General features: G+C 45.8%; 1 protein-coding gene across 6 annotated transcripts in view; it reads left to right on the top strand.

Annotated features, from left to right (window-relative positions):
* The window catches only part of ADAMTS9 (ADAM metallopeptidase with thrombospondin type 1 motif 9), a 65,329-nt gene extending 51,369 nt beyond the window's left edge, over positions 1-13,960 (top strand). For 5 of the 6 annotated variants that reach the window (XM_084214596.1, XM_084214597.1, XM_084214599.1 and 2 more), the window contains 10 exons: positions 1,266-1,436; positions 2,884-3,078; positions 4,940-5,072; positions 5,310-5,404; positions 5,557-5,651; positions 5,746-5,879; positions 7,381-7,472; positions 8,922-9,026; positions 11,003-11,097; positions 11,397-13,960. In XM_084214596.1, the coding sequence (XP_084070722.1) occupies positions 1,266-1,436; positions 2,884-3,078; positions 4,940-5,072; positions 5,310-5,404; positions 5,557-5,651; positions 5,746-5,879; positions 7,381-7,472; positions 8,922-9,026; positions 11,003-11,092 (1,110 nt within the window). In that variant the 3' untranslated portion in view covers positions 11,093-11,097; positions 11,397-13,960. Of the gene's footprint in view, positions 1-1,265; positions 1,437-2,883; positions 3,079-4,939; positions 5,073-5,309; positions 5,405-5,556; positions 5,652-5,745; positions 5,880-7,380; positions 7,473-8,921; positions 9,027-11,002; positions 11,098-11,396 lie in introns of those variants that run through there. The other variant, XR_014616490.1, reaches the window with a different exon arrangement.
* The last annotated feature ends 5,575 nt before the right edge of the window (positions 13,961-19,535 follow it).

Genomic DNA, 19,535 nt, shown 5'->3' with positions numbered 1-19,535 from the left:
TTTTTCAATATTCTCAAATAACTTACAATCCTGGTTCTGACAGCCAATTACAGTAACAGGGCCATGACAGTGCCTGCATTTTGCAATTAGCTGAACCCACTAATATCTTCCTAATTGTTGGCCAGCCAGGAGAACAGGAGTTGCTTCAGGGAGGCTGGAAATTATGTTTGGAGGGTAAGACTCTAACTAGATTAAACTGGCACAGTGTTCCAAGCCTAGGTAACTTCAAGTGGTGTTTCTGTACAGATAGGGATAGTCTGATTGGATGTTTTATCCTTTTCCTTAAGGGGAAGACATTTCCTACATGTTCTATAGAATGATTATTTTCATGCATTTTTCTCCTCGTTAATCCAGTTAGTTGAAAGTGTTAGAAGTCCATTACAGGCAATAACTAAAAGAAAATAGGGTTTTATCTAGGCAGCTGCTCTTACACTGATTTATTTTGTTTTATGTGTTTTTCTAAGATACTCTCCAAGGACAGCCTCGCTCCCAGGAACACAGCCTCACAGTCAGGCTCGTTTTTCTGTGACAAGGAGAGAAAGAACTGAGTCCTTGAAATCTCCAGAAGGACCTGGGGAGCAGTTGTACTTGTCTGGCATGGGTTGCTCTTAATATCAGGCAGGGCAGTGTTTAAAAGAGAATAAACCTGCAGGGCTGCCTCCACTGCAGTGGTTGTAGAGTTGTGTTCAAGGCCAGGCTGGGTGAAGCTCTGAGCAACCTGCTCTAATGGAAGGTGTCCCTGCCCTTGGCAGGGGGTTGGAATGAGATGATCTCTAAGGTCTTTTTCACCCAAACTACTCTATGATGATTGCATGATTATGTGTGCCCCATGCCAAAGCAGAGAGCTGGGGAAGGAGCACCCCCCACACCAGCCACAGCCAGCGGTGCAGCAGTGTGAATTTTGCAAGGGGGATGGTTGAGTTGTCATTCTCCAAACAGCTGTATTCACTAGGGGCTGAAATAACGGGGCTTGGCCCTATCCTGCATATTTTGATCCTACCACAGCTGGACCCCACGTCTGCCCCATCCCAGTACCTGCTTCCTTGGTTTCTCCTCTCCTGGGGATGTGGGTCAGTACCTCCAGAGGTCAGGAGCAGTTTGCACAGGCAGCAGCATGTGGCACAGCAGGGTCCTGGTGGAAAATAATCCCCCAGGTGATACCAGTGCCAGCTTACAGGGGTTACTGGGAGGAGGGCTCGCTCTGGGTGTGGGCTCATTCCCTGGAGTCCCTCAGGGCTGCCTGAACTGTTGTTTGTTGCACACAGTGCACGAAGACGTGCGGGGAGGCGTCGCGGTTCCGCGAGGTGTTCTGCGTGGATGAGAAGGAGCAGCTGCAGAGCAGCGGCCACTGCGAGGCCAGCAAGCGCCCGCCCGAGGTGCAGAGCTGCGCGCTGCCGCCCTGCGAGTACATCTGGATCACGGGAGAGTGGTCAGAGGTGAGGCCCATCCCCATCCCTGCATCCCTCTCCTCCTCCTCACACTGCCCCTGCTGAGGAATTGCAACCCAAATCAGTCAACAGTGGCGAGGCAGCGCTCTGGGTTTTAATTCTTATTTTTCGGTTTATTTCGATGTGCAGTCTCCCTGTTGGATAGAAAGGAGCTGTGCTGTGGGAGACAACCAGGATATTAAAGACTAAAAGCAGCTTGCTCAGGGTCCTAGCTAATATTATCTGGAGGCAATTTTCTTCCAAAGCACAGTGCATTCAGCAGGCACCCTCTTTGGTTTTCTGCTGGTTTATTTCATTTATTTAATTAATTGGTTTTATTCCCATCTACTCCCTGGGGGCTCTGGGGCCCTGTGAGTTGTGTGAGGGTCCAGATGTGCATCATGGGGAGAGGCAAGCCTGGAGGTGACCATGGGGGCACATCCTTCCTCAGTGCTGTCTTTGCAGGGGCAAGGACCCAGAGGGAGGGAAGGCAGGACATTCACCCTCACAGCTGGGAGGCAGGGAAAATAGATGAGTTTTCCTTGCAGCGGGCGCCGCATGCGGGAGGACACGGGCTAATCTCAGCCTGTTTCCTTCTGCAGCCAGTGAAGGATTACTTTCCAGTTGGAGAAACAGCAGAGGGAAATGACAAGGCAGCTGCTGACACAGCACTGATTAAAGAGAAAGAACAAGAAAAGGGAAAAAAAGAAAACATGGCAGGACTGAGGGGAAGGAGAGCCAAGCCACCTGAGATAGTGCAAGGAGGGAGAAATGTGGAGACATGAGAATATCTCAGAGCAGCCTGGTCTGCTGAGTGGTTTCTTAAGAGAAATATTGAGGTGCCTGTCAGGCTGGAGCTCTGGCTGCTCCTTGCCTCTACCCACCCCCAATGCATTGGAGACCACCTGGGAGCACTCAGGCCCATGAAGACAGAGAGGTGAAGAGAGTTACAGAGTTTGGCTCTCCCAGGTCCCACTCAGCCCTTTGAGGAAGGCAGAAGTGCTGTTTATCCTCTAATTACAAAGAAGAATTTCTCATTCTTCTGGTTGCTGGTTCTTCTGGTTCTCTTCTTCTAGTTGCTGACAAGTACCTGCAATTCAGGGTCAACTTTGAGCACTTTCTATTCTCTCTGTATCCCATGTCTGAATTCCCATGGATCTTCTGCTCCTTTCTTTGTGCTTGGGAAGAAATAACACGTGGCCAGGAGCCAGCGTGGAGCAGGGAGTCCTGGAGCAGCTGTAGATCCTGGAGCAGCCCAAAGAGGAACTGGGTGCTCAAAGATAGTGTCAGGCTTGTAGTAGCCACTTACACTATTCATGACTGGCTTAAATAGATACCAGTGATCCCTTGAATGAGTTTCCTGTGTTAGAAGCCGTCAGGCCTGGTTTCCTCCCCTCCCATTTTGGGCAGCCCTCCTGAAGCACGTGGTGCTCACCGGTCCTTGCTGTGCCCGCAGTGCTCCGTCACGTGCGGGAAGGGATACAGGCAGCGCCTCGTGTCCTGCAGTGAGATCTACACCGGGAAGGACCACTACGAGTATGGCTACCAGAACATGGTCAACTGTCCTGGCACACAGCCCCCCAACATCCAGCCCTGCTACCTCGGAGAGTGCCCCATCTCCGCCTCCTGGCGCGTCGGAAACTGGGGAAGCGTAAGTCGGGCAAACTTCTTTTTTTGGCCAAAAAGGCTGGAACGACCTGGGGTTATTTTTTTAGACACAGAGTGAAGGTTTGGCAGGGGAGTGTTTTAGAGATGCTTAAATTAATGCATGGAATACTCTGGTGCAGCAGCAGGCCTGGTGTGTGTAGGGCTCCATACTTCAGACTGTAGCCCTTGTATGTGTAGGGCTTCATACTTCCCCTTCATATAGGGGAATCCCAGCAGCTACAAGTAGAGTCATTCATGAAAATTGGGGTGTAGCCAACATTTGGGGCCGTGTTGATAGCCATGCTGAGTGCTTAGTCTGAGAGTGGGGTCATTGCAGAAAACAAGGGTTTGAAAGCCTTGTGCTAGAAGGATTGGTGGTCCCTAGCAACTGCAGTTGATCCCGCTTGGCCACACGTTTGAGGAAGACTTGGGAGCCAGCATTAGGCTGAAACACTGGTCATTCAAGCTTTAAAACGATTTTTTTCTTGTTTTTTCCTCCCCCTCCTTACAAATGCTGGGACAGGTCAGGGGAAAGAACCTGGCCTTTCTGCTAAAGTTATTTGTGTGGAGCCTCTTCTGGGACCTGAACTACAAGATCAAATTTTAGTTAAGGTGATAACATTTCACTTCTTAGGGCTTCTGACATTCTTTGAAATGTGATGTTTCTCCCATAAACTTGATTTATTAACCCAGCTCAGGCATTTGTAGGAATTTGTCAAACCTTTACAAGGTGATGAGTGTCAAGCCAAGTAAAACGTAGTAGAAGTTGTCACGGTAACTGGCAAAGCCATTTGAAACCTTAGTTCCTCCTGCCCCATAGGAAGCTTCAGATCCTCCCTGTGAGTCAGCACAGAGCAGTTATAGCAAAGAGCTCAGCCTCAATTAATTGGTATTTTCCCTCAGAATTTAAGTGTAAAATGCCCAACTCATTAATCCAACTTCACTGCAATGAGCACTCATTTCAGGGAGCAAGACCTTTCTCCTCACTTTGGGCTGCTGAATGTCCCAGTGACCACCAAGTGCCATGACCCTTGTCAGCTGTGATTTTGAAAGGGATTTAATGTAAAATGCCATCACCTTTGATGGACAGAGAGTCCCATTCAGCATTTCAGCTAAATTTTATGGAACTGGACTTGATAAAGAGCAAATGTTCAAGCTGTGAATACCATGAGCCGTTGAAGACCATCTTCTTCATGGTGTATTCCTTTAGAATAATAATTTCTAAATGGATGAGCAGCTTCATTTTCTTTACAGCCTAACCTGGTAGCTGTAGAAAGAGCTGATTTTCATTTCTCAAGTACTTGAAAGAACAAGTGGTGGATGGAGGAGCAAGGTGCTCCCACCTCCCACAGCCCACACTCAGTAGCTGGATGCTCTGCTGCTTGGTACCTCCAGCAATTTGTTCAATTTCAGCCTTAGGATTGCCCTTAGACTGGATGGTTTGAGGATGACCCAGTGTTTGCACAGATGTAGCCATTTTCCCAGCAGGTGAGGGGAGAGAAGATTTTGAGGGTCCATTTTTTTTTTGGTGCAATTTGCATGGAAAACAGCAATCTTCCTAATATGAAAAATAAGCAATTTCACTTGAACACATGGTTCTCTTTAACCAACTGCCTCATCCAGCAAAGTGTGCAAACACTGAGCAAAGTATGGTAGTCTTGAAGTAATCAATGATAATAAGGAAGGGATTAATTACCGAAGGGACTACTCATTTGATTAAAATTAAGCCTGTGCTTGAACACTTCACAGGATTGAAGTCTTTGCTGCTGTCTCTTGATACAAGGGAATCCATCTGTCTCTGTTCTTTCTTCTGGAGCCCATAAACCCTTGAGATAAAGCAGGAATCTCTGTCTTGTGTCCCACAGTGCTCTGTCACCTGCGGAGTTGGGGTCATGCACCGCTCAGTGCAGTGTTTGACCAACGACGACCAAGTCAGCAGCTTGTGCCATGTGGACCTGAAACCTGAAGAGAGGAGGACATGTCACAATGTCCATGACTGTAAGTCTGCAGATTTACACCTTCTTTTGCCTTTCTCATGGCTTCAGCATCTTTTCCCCTCAAACTCCTGGAGATCTGCAGTATTTCCAAGCATTGGGAGCCATCCAAGTAAGCACTAAGACACTTCAGGGAAAGCTGTTAAAAATGAAAAAGATGTTTTGATGCTTTGGAAGCCTCAGAGTGTTCCAAAATAAATTTTGATGTATAGTGACTACAAATATTTCTGTTTTGTTTCAGGTGACTTGCCAAGGAGTTGCAAAGATGTTAAAAATCTTGAAGGTGTCACTGAAGATGGTGAATATTTCCTGCAAGTCAAAGGAAAGACATTAAAGGTGCATTTCAGCAACAGAATGATACTTCATGGTTTTTCTGAAGGTTCAAGAGGACCCTGCCTGTGGTCTTCACTTCCACTCTTGGATTTTCTGCTTTTGGTTGTCTCAGTGATGCCTTTGCACATGACACAATTCTGGCTTCTCTCTCTTAGGTGTATTGCTCTGGGATGCAGACTGATAGCCCGAAGGAGTATGTGACCCTTGTAAACGGGGATGCAGAGAATTTCTCAGAGGTGTATGGATACAGGTAAGAAATCCTGTGATCATGAACCTCACAGTGTTTTTGTTTTCCATGGCAATATTTCCTGGTCATGAGTAGAAAGGGTTTTCTTTTGATTTAGATTGCATAACCCGACCGAGTGTCCGTATAACGGGAGCAGACGAGAAGACTGCCAGTGTAGGAAAGATTACACAGCAGCTGGGTTTTCCACCTTCAGCAAAGTAAGGCTGGACCTGAACACTATGCAAATAATAAGTGAGTAAAAACAGGGCCTTGCCATTAAAAAAAAATGTTTATTTTACACAAATATAGCTGTAACTACAAGCAAGCAGTAGTACTCTAGTGAGCAATATTCTTGAGCATTATTCCTGTTAAAAACTGCTTTTAGGCTTGGTCACCTGTTTGCTGCTTTACACTGGGAAACTGAGTGCATCAGAGATGCTCATGTTTCCCTGTAAAACAGGAAAATACTAAGGCAATTCCTGTTGTATCTGCTCTGCAGAATGAGTATTTGCATGCTCCCAGCAGCCCAGTGCATTTTGTGAAGGATTTTATTTTATTTCATTTGGTCCCCTCTTTTCAGAATGGACTCAGACACAAAGCCTGACCAGGGAGGAGCTACCCCACTCCCCCACCCCCCTCCACTTTACTCAGAGGTGTCAGGAGATCCCAGGGCCTGGGTCTCCACTGGGGTGGGGATGCTATTCCCAGTGGCCAGGGCAGAGAAGTCTCTCAGAAGAGCCAGACCACAGGGAAATAATTTGTGTTGAGGGCTGGGGACTTGGATTTGCAATGGAGAAAGAGAATATAGCTGTGCAAAAAGAGTAACACACTCTCTTTTGTCATTCCTGTGAGCTGGGAGCCCATCCCACCACCAGAGACTCTGTAGCATTCCATGGGGTTATGGTTTCAGTCCCCTGACTCCACTGCTATCAGTTTTCAGCAAGTGTTTTAAAAATACAACATATTGTTGGGAGTTCATTCAGTAAATAGCTAAGTGGTTTTTTAGCAAATCAAAATCCTTCCCTGTAAAACGACTCCTTATCTGATAAGTGGGTTTTATCACTTAATTTTCAAGACCTCCCAGTCTATCAATCTGTAAAAAGCAACTAATAATCTGTAAAAGCTTCTAGGTAAAGATCTCAAAGGAACCACCCTCTGGGAATTTGATACCAGCTCCCTTTGAATTTCAAAAGGAGCTGGGCACCTACCTCTGTCAGGCAGGAGCTATCTCACATCCCCATCTAAATGAGTCTCAGTTACTTCAGATCCCTCCAGAGCAAAATACTCCAATTCCCTTTGAAAACCCGACCCCTGGGCTGGGGCAGCCAGGAGAGCAGAGATGTTGTTTGCTTTTGTTTAAAAGAGAGACTTAGAAGGTGCTGTGGCCTTTTTGAAAGTGGGGAATTTTTTGATAGCGAAATAAACCCCAAGTTAAGGGTCTGAGTTTTGTTGTTATTTATACCTTGTTCCTCAATCACCAACAGATTTAAACTGAGCTGTAAATACTGAGTGTAAGTGTCCTGTTAAATTCAGTGCCCATGTGCTGGGAATCACATGTGGGATGAATCAGGATATTTAATATTAAAAAATATAGTAATCTTAATATCATAAAAATATAGAATCTTGACTTCCTACATTAATGTAGGAAGCCAGCTTTGATGAATTTAAACATTAGCAAAGAGTATGTTTATATTTATTTTGTCTCTCTCCCTGCATCTTCCTTTCCATGTTATTCACCAACTCTTCTTCACAGCAACGGATTTACAGTTTGCACAGACACATGATGGACGACCTGTTCCTTATGCCACTGCTGGGGACTGCTACAGCGCTGCCAAATGCCCGCAGGTATTTGACAAGAGCATTTAACAGGAATTGGTGCCATTTGTTATGTTCAGGCCCTCTATTAATTACTGCTGATCGAAGCAGCCCAGCTTCAGTGAGTGGCACGTTCTTATCTCAGCGATCTGAAACTTTTCCCTTTGTGAAGAGGGAGAAAGTGATGGAGAAAGTTCCCTTTGTGAATGGGAAGAAAGTAGTTTCCATTTTCCATGTTATCAGGCCAGTGGCTGCCTAAGAGACATTCCCTAAGGCCCCAGTAAAGGAGAAAGGGAAGAAAGAGGCTGTGGGAGGAGGACTAGGTTGAAGACAGGGGGATCAGTCCATGAGAGGACTTGGTGGAAATGCTGGGCAGAGAGAGCAGCAGGGAGTAGATGCTTTTCAAAAGTCTGTAGGAGACAAATAACACTGTGTTAGGGCTGGCTTGCTGCATGTTCCCAGCACACCTACTTTTTGTGGGGCTGGGGATGGTAAGTGATCTGTTTGGATAGTCCAAGGTATTGGGTGGGCATTACTGGCAAAGGGCATGAACAGGGAGTCACAGCAGCAGGCAGCAGAGGGCAAACCTCTCCATCTCCTTCTCTCCCTGCTTTCAGAGCTGACACTTTCCTGCACAGCTCAGCAGTTTGGGGATTGACTCCTTACCACAGGAATGCTCATAAATGTTAATATCCATCCACCTGACCCAGACAGTTTGCTCCTCACAGAAAATCAGCATTCCCAAGGCAGCAAGTGCAAGGAGCAAAGCTAACAGCCATCTGGTACTGCACAGCCATGCTGGGCTGTGGGTCAGCCTGGGGATGTGTCCAAAGGATGCCTCCATGGCTCCAGAAATTGGCAGGACTGGAGTCTGCCATAGGGGTGAGGGGAGGGCTGGGGGGCTGAGTGTTGGATGCTGGCACAGTCCTTAATTTTCCATCCGTCTTTTTCATTTCGAGCAAGGGTGGAATTAAGTGGAATTAATTTCATTTCTTTTAAAGAAATGAAGTAGTTTTTATTTCACTAGTCTGGAGGGGAAAAAAACCAGTGGGAAATCAGGAAAACAAGGACAAGTGTGCCCTCTCCAGTTGAGGAGGGAGCAGTGAGAGCAGCTGCAGCACATCCCAGAAATTCCTTCCCATAGCTGCTGGAGCAGTCAGGCTCTGCAGTTTGCCATGGGAAAGCCAACAATGCCCTCAGCCGGCAGAGAAGAAGCAGTGCAAAACCAGGGTAAAGAAGTGAAAACCTGGGGGAAAAGGGCAGTTCAAAAGCAATCTGAGACCCCTCCTTCTCTGCAGCCACCAAGGAGAAGAAATTCCTAATGTGAGCCATGCTGTGATTTGTACAATGATCGTGGTCAGAGCAATGGAAAATGAGGAAAACGCTGCTGTCAAGATGCTGTTAGAAAAGTGACAGCGTGGCATGCTGGGAGTCTGGAGCATGGCATTTTGGGATAACCAGGCTCTTGTTGTTTTTTAGGGTCGATTCAGCATAGACCTGTACGGGACAGGCCTGTCCCTGATGGGAACAGCCAAGTGGCTCTCGCAAGGGAATTACGCGGTGTCGGAAATTCAGAAATCCCCAGTAAGTTGTAACTTTAATTGTGGCCATACCTGCTCATCAGAAGTTTCTGATCACCACATTGTCATTCAAGGCAACATCTTCCAATAGAGAGTAACAAAAAATGATCATCTGGCATTAAAGTGTTGTACGTAATTGTAGTGGGGCGAGGCCCTCGCGGGTTTAGCTTGATCTGAGTTATTGCAATTAATTAGTGAGCCTGATTAACTGTGAAGCTGAAAGTGCTGAGTGCTGTGGGGCAGACAGATCCTTAATCAGTTGCCTGAGATGTCCAGCTTGGAGTGTGCATCACAAGGCAGGGCAGCAGGACAGGGTCAGGGCTGCAGAGCAGAGCTGGACCTGCAGGTAGGGTCTGGTGCCAGAAAGTGCCCTGAGTAGGAATTGTTCCCAACACATGGCTGAGAAAGCATGGAGGATGTAGACCTTCCTGCTGGTCTGGTCTGGGTTTATCTCCTTGGGAAAGTCTCAGGTCACCAGAGTGTTGCAGAGGCACCATCCCCTGTCACTGCCTGGCTGGAGCCTCAGGGTAAGCCAGGCAGCCCTTCACAATCACAGCCAAATTTGTACTTTTACTGCTTAATTTGCCTGCCTGTTAACACCTCCTGCAGTCACTGTGTGCCTTCACTATGTTGCTTCTGTGTCATAATCTGAAATGGTAGAAACCCAGGATTGCTTTTTTGGCTGTTATTTCATGTGAGTCATCCCAATTGCCCCTGTTAAAATTCTCCAAAGGAGGTCACCATCATTTAACAAACATCAACTGGCAAAATATCCTCTCTTGTACTGCTTTCAGTCTCCCCCCTGGCTCTGGGGAGCATTAATCTCCTCTGTGCTGATGCTCTTGATAGAATTCATGCTACAGATCTGACCACACTACAGGTGGAAGAGGACCAGCCCTGTATGTCAGTTCAGACAGGTACTTTTCTATCCTCCCCTTCTAAAAGGAGAGAAGTCAACTTTGGGGTTGCAGAAAACATCATGGCTGGCAAAATTAAAACAACTTTAAGGAACAGGGGTGCTCAAAAATCCTCCATCACCTGGTGGCATCTGTCAAGTGCTGTTCCAAGGGTGTAATTGCCTGCAGGAGCAGAAGAAAGAACCGTGTAGTGAGAAGAGATGATAGCAGCCTGCTGCAGTTACAGATCAATAATGTCAAGGGCAGGGTGGAGCTCGTTTAAAAATAAGTGCTTTGTGCAAGCTTGTTGTGTGCTTAAGTCCAATTTTCTGGTAATTGAGGGTTGAATTCCCCTCAAGGACTGTCTGTCCATTCTAATGTCCAAGAGGAGAAAGACTCTGCAGAGGTGAGATAAGGAAGGCCAGATGGAGGCATTAATCTCCTGACTCAAGCCCAGAGTTGCACCCTGCTTTCTAGGCTCCCCTGGAGACCAGGTCAACCTCAGGACCACACCATACTTACCCCTACTAGCTGTGGGAAGGGGAGGAGGGTTGGCACCTCAGCATGTGACATCACCTCACCCTGTCACTTTTCCTCCTCTCTTGTCTCTGGAGCCACTCCAGGACTTTCCCTTCCAAGTGGATGTTTCCTGGTATTGCCTGCAAATACCCTTTCCGTGCCCTTCCCATGTTCAGGCAGAGCTGGGCAGTTGTTACTGACCCAGAGTGGTTTTCTTCTTGCATAAGCCAAGTTTTCTACTCATTCCTGTTATTCACTGTGGGGCAAACTGGAGAAAGCAGATATCCTTGAGATAGCCTCCAAATGGCCTTCTCCTTGGGCAGCTTTCAATTTAATAAATCAAAACTACCCTTTCCTATTTGTGTCCACCATCTGACCTGCTAGCACTAAAGAGAATTACCTTTGTGTATATTTGAATACAGCAGTGATTTCATAGATTGATTTTGGCATCATTTGTTTTCTTATACACCCTAAAAAATGTGGCTTGAGTAACCCAAATCTGGCCTTTCTACAGCATGGGATTTCTGAGCTCTTACTGAGCTGTTATTTCTGATTTTGCCTGCAGGATGGTACCAAAGTAGTAGGAAGATGTGGTGGTTACTGTGGGAAGTGCACTCCATCATCTGGAACAGGCCTCGACATTCAGGTGTTATAGCAGTGGTGAGTTCTCAGCTCCTTCTGCATGAAGGAGAATCTCCCCCAAAATGCCCTGAAGGAGCAGATCAGGCCATGCTTGCAAGAAGACATGGAGTGCATTGGCGACAGCCACCCACCCCACACAGCATCCTGGTGGGATCCCCTGCTTCCCCAGTGACCCTTGTGGATACAGCACTGTCACCTGGAAACACCTCCCCACCCTACTGGCACCCACCTTTTCTCTGCTCTTGTGCCACTTTCTCTAGTGACATGTTCCAGAGGCCAGGGTGACTCTAAATGTGCACCTTTTCTGTGTTTTCCAGGTTCTCTGGGAGCAGCCAAGGGAGATGAGAGATGGATGAAGGATAGTGATGCAATACCTCTGCCTTCCACTTTTATATCTGTGTATATGTGTATATAGATTGCATATTCCTAATGTACAGTATAATATTTATGTTTGGGATTATTTATTTTGATTTAATATTTTTGTACGTAAAATCATTATATTAAGGCTGCTTTTACTATTTTTATTTTTTATTGTTAAATCCTGCAGTCAAACCACTGCATTTTGCATACTCTACATTATATGTAGCATTATGACAAGTGATACTTAATTGTCACTGTATTCAGTTGTTTACTTTCAGTCAGTAATTTTCCTTCAGTTATGGGCTGCTTTGGCCCTCCACGGTGCTACACAATCTGCATAGGGGTATTTTTGGCATTTCAATCTGTCTTTATGCAAGGAAATTAGACAAGATGTGCTTAAATTTTTATTTTTAGGGATTAGGCTGATAGCACTCAAGGAAAACATGACAATGAATACTGTGCTAGTTGCATTAGCAATCTTTATCTTCTAGGTATGTTTTTAATTTCACATGACCTCTGTGGCCAGTGCTGAAAGCACTGGTCTGGTGCTAACATGATATTTATTAATGCTCTGTAGTTTTAGTTAATCCAGTGCCTTTATCATTGAAGAAGGGGATAAAGCAGAAAAATTGTCAGGCAATTCAAATCAATCAAGATCTACCCCAGGTTTCAGGTTTAGGAAAATTCCTGCAGATGGATCTTCAGCTCAAGCCCCTTTTTTTTAGGGTTCTGAAGTGAACTCACTTTTTAAAAAAAAATGTATCTTTGTCTCCTAATTGCATGTGCCACTGTGCTTCCTGACTCCATCTGGAAGCGGGGTATTAACTCATCCCAGACAGGCTGATCAGGCCATATGTTTCCCTGGGCTGTGTTCTCAGAAGAGATGTAGTTTCTTACAGACTTTGTTACAAAATCCTAGCGTGCAGACAAAAGCATCCCTGTGGTGTTCCCTCCCCATGGGGCTGGTGAGGACTGTGGGGACAGCACACTCATGGATGGGGACAGCACGCCCAGGGATGGGGACAGCACGCCCAGCCAAGCCACCCCTTCTCTTGGCCAGGGTACTCCCCTGCAGGCACTTGCAGCATTTCCCCAGCTTCCTACTCACTCCCAGACCATCTGCAAAGGGAGGCTTCACTGCCTCCTTTCAGCAAGATCACTCTGTACCTACAGATGATTCTGCCCCCCCTTCAAAAGCAAGCTGCTTTACGCCTACTCCCGCGTTGCTTTGGATCTTCCTGGCAAGGCATCTGTGCTCCTTGCCTCTCCTCATTCCCGTGTACAGCCAGACATTTGCTGTTGGCTTTTTTTTAATCAAACTGAGGAGCCATGTCCCTTAGGTGTGGTGGCTCCTGCCTGTACATAGCCCTCTGCCTGTGGCATGCCACGCTTTCACAGAGCTTCGTAGCACACTGAACGGGGGTGATGTGATCAGGTTACTGTTGTAGTCTATGACTGTCTCCCTTATCTCTTTCTCCACAACTTAGTGATAGGAAGGTGCTGCCCTTTCACCTTTTATGTCAAGGCAGCCAGGAGCACAAAGTACAAGGAAAGGAAGCTTTTCAGCACAAAATTACCAGCAGTTTGGAAAACCAAAGAGGCTTATCTGCTACTCCAGATAACTCTTTCCATTTTGGATGCAAGCAGTTACGAAACACAACCTTGGGATCTTGTATGAGTCTTTTACAGAGCTCCCCAAAGGATGTGTAATCAGTGTGTTACAAAAGAGTTGGATCAATGGTGATAAATGATCCAATGCCTGGATTAATAACCTGTGTGTGCCAGGCTGTGTTCAGCCTTTGGAGTGAAACCTGACAATCAGGGATTGACACATTCCTGTCAGCTGGGAGACACCTCACAGGCAAGCAGGGCTGTGGTACAGCCCAGAGCTGGAGAACTGGTGAAGGAAAGAGGAAAAAGGGAAAGAGAAAGAGAAAAAAGGGAAAGGGGAAAGGAGTAATAATGGAATAGTGATTTTCTAATGATAATTGCTAATGTACAAATTCTGTAGGGGAAAAGGGAAAATTGCACTATGAACTTCAGAAAGAAATTGTGGTGCTTTACCACTGTAAGTGAAGTGAAATGAAGTGAATGGCTATTTATAAAAAGAAATACTATTTTGACCTGTACAAATTCATTTCTACCATATAGTTTCAGGGCAGCTATTAACAGAGCTAGCAGAACCTAAAAAAATACAAAATAAACTATAAGGGAAAAAATGGCAGAGCACCGATCCTGACATTCCTTAATGCTCATCATTAAATAGAGCAGATTTCGAGGATCAGAGACAATACACATTTCTTGTTCAGGAAAGAACTCTGGGTTTTGTATATCAATGCCATTATTTTTCTACAAACTGGGGTATTTTTTTGCAAGCACTTTCCTGTACAATGTTTCCTTTCTTTCTGCTTATACTCAAAAGGAAATGAGAATACCTGTATGACATGTCTGTATGGTCTTGCTGCATTTGCCATCATATTTCAATACCTGTGTCCTACAATAGAGGCAAAATACTTTGTACACAAGGGAATAATACATTTAATGGTAAACATTTTTTTCTGTGCTGGTGTTTATTTCCAAGGTGTGGGTTTGATTGTCCCATGCAAAAGGAATGAGGGATGTGAAGAATGTTATTTTTATGGAGCCCTGCCCCAAACCTGTGTTGGAGTGTGTGGACCAGGGGCCTCCTTGGAGAATGGCCATGACCACCCACTCATATCCTGCTGGTTGGAGCGGCTGATGCTCCCAAATTTCTGTCCAGAGAGGACAGGTCCAAGGTGCATAATATGCATAAGCACATCTCAGAGATGTCCCATGCATTGCTCAGACATGTCTGGTAACTGGCTGGTGCTGCCTTCTATGACCAGGGACATCCTTTGACATGGCATATAAGGGAAACAAGCAGTTCCTTTTGTAAATGTTTTTAAAGGATAAGCTGGGATAATGGGCCTGGTCAACACCACTTCTAGTGTTATGGAAAGAAATATGCAAAAAACAAAAATCAACTTTTCTAAATTGGAAAAGATAGTATCAAATATACAAGAAAATTCAGGCAGGAGAAATTTGGTTTAAAAGGAAGCAAATGTAGGGACTGCCTCCCAGGATGACAATCAAGTGTTGAAGGGCAACCGGTGTTACATCACTGCTGCCCCAGATACTGCAGGTAAGAGTGAAGTTGCAATTTCTGTCTTCCCTTATATATTTCTCATGCTTTGTCTCAGAAAATGCTGCAGATCTCTTAGTGCTGGCAGGTCCAGCCTTTTCCAGCTTTTATTTTTTCAAAGGAGAGAGGATTCCTCCCTTGTGCTGTCTGAAACACTGTCAGATGCAGAAATCAGAACATGCAGTGTTTCAAAAGCCCAATTCTTATTTTAAATTACCAGTCTCATAAAAATGTCTTTTCTATCATTTATCCTTAATAAATTATTACAAAGATTTTAAATGTGAGCTGCTGTGGAATTAATACACAGACCCTGAATCATATTTAACCTTCCAGCCCTGTATAATGAAAGGTCATTTTAACACTTGCAGTACTTAGGTTCTGTGTGCTTAGTGCTGAGGTTCTATGACAATTGCAGCACTCTTCTTCAGTCTCTTTGTGCACCTTCAGAGACAGAGGTGATTGCTTGATCACTTTGGCCTTCTGCCCCAATGATGGGCATTTTTCTTCTACAGAAAAATAAAACACATTTTGTTGAAGGCTGCTGGAAAGGCATGTCTCAAGGAATTAATCCTAAATCAGAACATTTTATTCCTTTCCTTCCTTTCCCCATAGCCACGCTTTGAAAACTGAAGAGTGCAGGAGAAGCCTGTTCTGTTGAGTCTTTCCAACACAATTCCTCAAACAGATGATTGAGGGCTGACTCAGAAGAAAGCATTCTGTCAGGGGAAGAGCACTGAGGTGAGACACCTCCCATTACCAGGCAAAGGAACAGGAATTCAACCCAACCCAGGCGTCATTAACAGCTGAAGTGGCTCAGCCCATGCCTTAAGTTCTCCCATCACCTGAACTCTTCAAACGGAGAGCTTTTTCAACCAGGTCGTTGTAAGAGAGTGTTTCAGTTCATCCAGCACTCACAACCCTTTGTAGTGTTGGTCAAATTGTGGGAGGGGATGAGTCCCTCTGCAGAACAGATTCCTGGAGGCAGCTCCGGCTTGCATTGAGCAGGAGGAGGAAGCTGATGACCGAAAGTGGTGCCTGTCACTCTCACGCCAACATTTTCCAAGTATTTTCGCCTGTGAAGTGATCCAGGCAATTGGAATTGTAGCTTTCCAGAAGCAGATTTAGCTGACAAGTTTCTGACCTCTCTTTGCAATAGCGAGATGAAGAATGCTAAGAAGTTATTTTCAGCCTTCACAGAAGAGTCTGAGTTTCCACTTCAAAGTTGGCTTAATTTTCCTGCTATTTAACATTAGCAAATATAAGGCACAGATTTCAGAAGAAAAAAAAAAAAGCATAGTATTTTGACCTAACCCAAATGCCTTTTATACTATATTTCCTGGGGAGGTTTCTTTTGTTTGTTTATTCCAATTGAAAAACAAAACAAAACAACCTGTGAAATTTTCCATAAAATTACTTCTGCCCCTCTCTAGTTATAAATATTGGTTCTGAAGTGTTTGGAGATGTGATCTGTTGACTGTAAGTACAAGAAGATCTGATGTAGGTACCGTTTTAAGCAAGGGGAGGTAGAAATGCATTTCTCCTTTGTGACACTAATCCAGGTCCTTCAAGGCAGGATATGAAATGCAGAGGCTGAGGCCGTGCCCATCAATCTATTTCCACCAGGAAAACCTCAGTTCTTCTGGGAGCAGAATGGTTTCCACATTACATCTCCTCACAGATTTTGGCACATGCCTGGCTCTAATGATCAGTCTGAGCCGCCAGCAACAAGATCAAGCTGCAGCTAATTAAACATGTGTTGGTAGTCAGTGTCTCTCTCCATTTCTGAAGAGACAGTATAAGGAGAAGAGCCAGAAGTCTGGAGTAATCTCTGAATACAAAACCCTTTGTATGTGGGGCAGAGGGTGCAGGGGGAGGCAGGGCTCTGATATTCTCTCTTAAAATCATTACTTGGCTCCATTCATATGCTTATAATTTCTTCATCCTTCTTTAGTCTGCGCCTACATTTCAGATGAGCAATTAAATTAATCAGGTCTTTTCTGCATTGTCCTTTTCTAATCCATCCTCTGACCTTCCTCTTTGAAGCTATTCACAGCTCGCTGCCTGCCTTCCTCAGCCCCACACAGAAAGGAGCATTGACTGTGAAACGCTCTCATTGCTCCTGCTGCCGGCAGCAGGGAAATGGGAATGGTTCCCTGCAAACTCGCTGGCAAGAACAGACATGTCCAGTTTAGTTGCTGTTACTGGCAAATACAAGTAGCAGTAAATACAGGTGGTGCCTCCAAGCCCCCCCTCCGGCAGGTGGGAGCGAGGCCGCCCGCAGCAGAGGATGCAAGCAGGTACCAGATGCTGCCAGAGGCTGGAGCTGTGGCCTCATGCATGGCTTGGACTTCCCAGATGAAATTTCTCAGCTTGGTCCCAGGTGTGAGTAGCCCTTTGGAGCAGGATGCACGTCTGTAGTGGTGGGAGCATGCAGCTCTGCACTTCCCACTGAGGCTGATGCCTTGCCAGAGCTTAGAAGAAGCAGGTACACACTGGTGACAGCCTTTCCCTGCTTCAGGAAATGCAGCACAGCTGAACTGGCAAACACCTGAGACCTAGAATTTCAAACCACGAGCTGCTGAAAGGAGATGTAGGGCAGCAGCAGCCATGGAGGTTTGTTTCTTGGCAGCACAGGAGCAGCACAGTGAGTCTGAGCCTTGTCTGTAGAAGCACGAGGCAATGGCCTTCCTTCTTACCTGTGCTGGGGCTCAGCTGCCGAAACATTTTGCTGTCTCTCCTTCACTGTTCTCCTCCTAGAGTATCCCATAGCATGTCATGTCTCCTCAAATCCACGTCTCAGGGGGACAGTAAACCCAGATCAGTGGTACAGGTGATCTAAGGAAACCCCTGCAGATCACTCTGCTGACTCTCACCTGAGCTGCTGCTCCATTCAGGTAGGGCAAATGGAGAGGTGATACCCTTCAGATCCACTTTTTAGAGATATTTCTAAATTCTGCTGACTGAATTGCTTGAAGTGAGTTGTCCTCAAGACATTTCAACAGCTCTTGTCAACACCGACAGCTTCATCCTGCTCTGTGTGGAAAAATGCAGTGGGTGTGCCCTGTGCTGGGGCAGAGCTCACCTGGAATAACCCCTGAGAGCTGCCTGCCTGCCCCAGAGAGGCTGTTGCCCAAGATAACCTGAGTGTGTCCTCCTCTTCAGCTTTCCTCCACGTTGTGCAAGTGGCATGTGAAGCCTTCCAGGTACGACTGGCACTCAGATTTCACTAATGGCATTTTCCCATCTGATCATTCCCAATGGCTTGGGGCTTTCAAGAACTCAAATGTATGGCAGCATTTAACCTGGGAGAACCAGAAGCTTTTGACAGCAGGTTTGTCCTGGGCTGTTTGCCTTGGCTAAAGAACTGGTGGCTCCAGCAGGCAAAAATAGCACCAGTGTAAAACCTGATAGCATTGGTGTCTAGAAAAGAAACAATTTCTGGCCTCTCAGGGCCACAGACAGTTTTCTGATTTTTCCCTTTGACCAGCTACCTAATTTCTCATGATCTGAGCTACCACCAGCAGCCTGGTTTTGCTAGGCATTTCTCTACCCTATTTATTAGCAGGCTTCAACCCTGTAAAATGGTAAGTAAAAGACTTTTCTTTTTCTCCCAATCAAAAGAGACAATAAAACAGCTTTAAAAACATGAGTCAAAGGACCTTTCCACCTGCAGGGTGGCAAATGAATGATTAATGTGAGGGATTGCTGGACATCTGTGACACTTCCAGTGCTGTGGCAAGGGAAGGGCAGGATGGCTTCACTCCTGCCAGCTCACCTCCTGCCGTGCCTCCTGACACCTGCCTCTCTGCCAGTTACCCTAAATTGGTTTGTTTTCCCTTATCTTCATAAATGGTCCTGAAAAGTCAAAGTAGCATGGCAGAAGTGTGAATTTACAGCATAAAGCAGATAATTCTGCTCCGCCAAAGAGAGCTCCAGGGAGTGAGGGGGGATAGTAGAAAGTTACTTGTTGCTATAGCACTAGGATGTTGTGTGCAAATTGGCAGAGTCCCACCTGATTGCTTTGTTTAGCCTCAAATTGAACGGCATTAAGCAACCACAGGGACCGGGGCCATCTCCCACCCCTTTGTCAGAGAGGCTGGGGGAGCTGTGCTGAGGGGTTCCTGAGCTTGACAGCAGAGAAATACAGACCTGGGAAAAGCTGAAGCACTGGCATTTCATTTCAGAGAGCAACAGCCTGAAGGATGAGGAGAGGGGTTGGAAAGGAGCAGGAGGGAGGGAAGGGGGCCTGTGACACTCTGCCATGCTGGCATCAGAGGCCAGGGTCCCTCCAGCACCTCAGCAATGCCCAGCCTGAGAGGGGCAGGTCCCTTTTTGAGAGGGTAAGTTTTATGTATCCACTTGGCTCTGCATTTCATAGCAGGTGCTCCTCTCCACAGAGTGGGACTGGGCTCCAAGTTTTTATTGGTGTGGACTCCAACTCCCAAATGCTATTTACAGGGAAATTGAAGACCGCCTTCAAAATTAACAATAGATGGCTATAAATCTTACTCAGTTACTTAGCAACTAACACAATAAAATCCTAAGGTTAAAAGGAGAAGGGTTATTTGGAGATACCTTGGGGAGCACATAATGGCCATTTGCATTCCTGGGTGGGAGGACACAAAAAAAATTCCTGGGATATTTACAAATGAGTGTACTGATGAAAGAAAAAAGGTGCAATTACTCAGTACCGTTTTAATCAAAATACCTCAGAACAGAGAAATCTAACAAAAAAAGTAGTAGTCAAATGGCTGTGATAAAGAGCACTGAGAAAATCTATGATCTACAGAACTTGTAGAAGGGTTTGTTAAGTTGCTAAGCCCACTTTGTTGCCATTTGTGACATTTGAAGTGTGTGTACTTCAAAGTATCAGTGTAATAAACGTTCAGAGTGAATCTGACCATTACGTGCCTGATGGAATATGCCCCAGAAA

The sequence above is a fragment of the Fringilla coelebs genome (assembly GCF_963513975.1).
Source record: "Fringilla coelebs genome assembly, chromosome: 13".
Taxonomy (NCBI): domain Eukaryota; kingdom Metazoa; phylum Chordata; class Aves; order Passeriformes; family Fringillidae; genus Fringilla; species Fringilla coelebs.
Note: the sequence above shows the minus strand (reverse complement) of the source record. Positions and strands in the feature narration are given on the sequence as shown.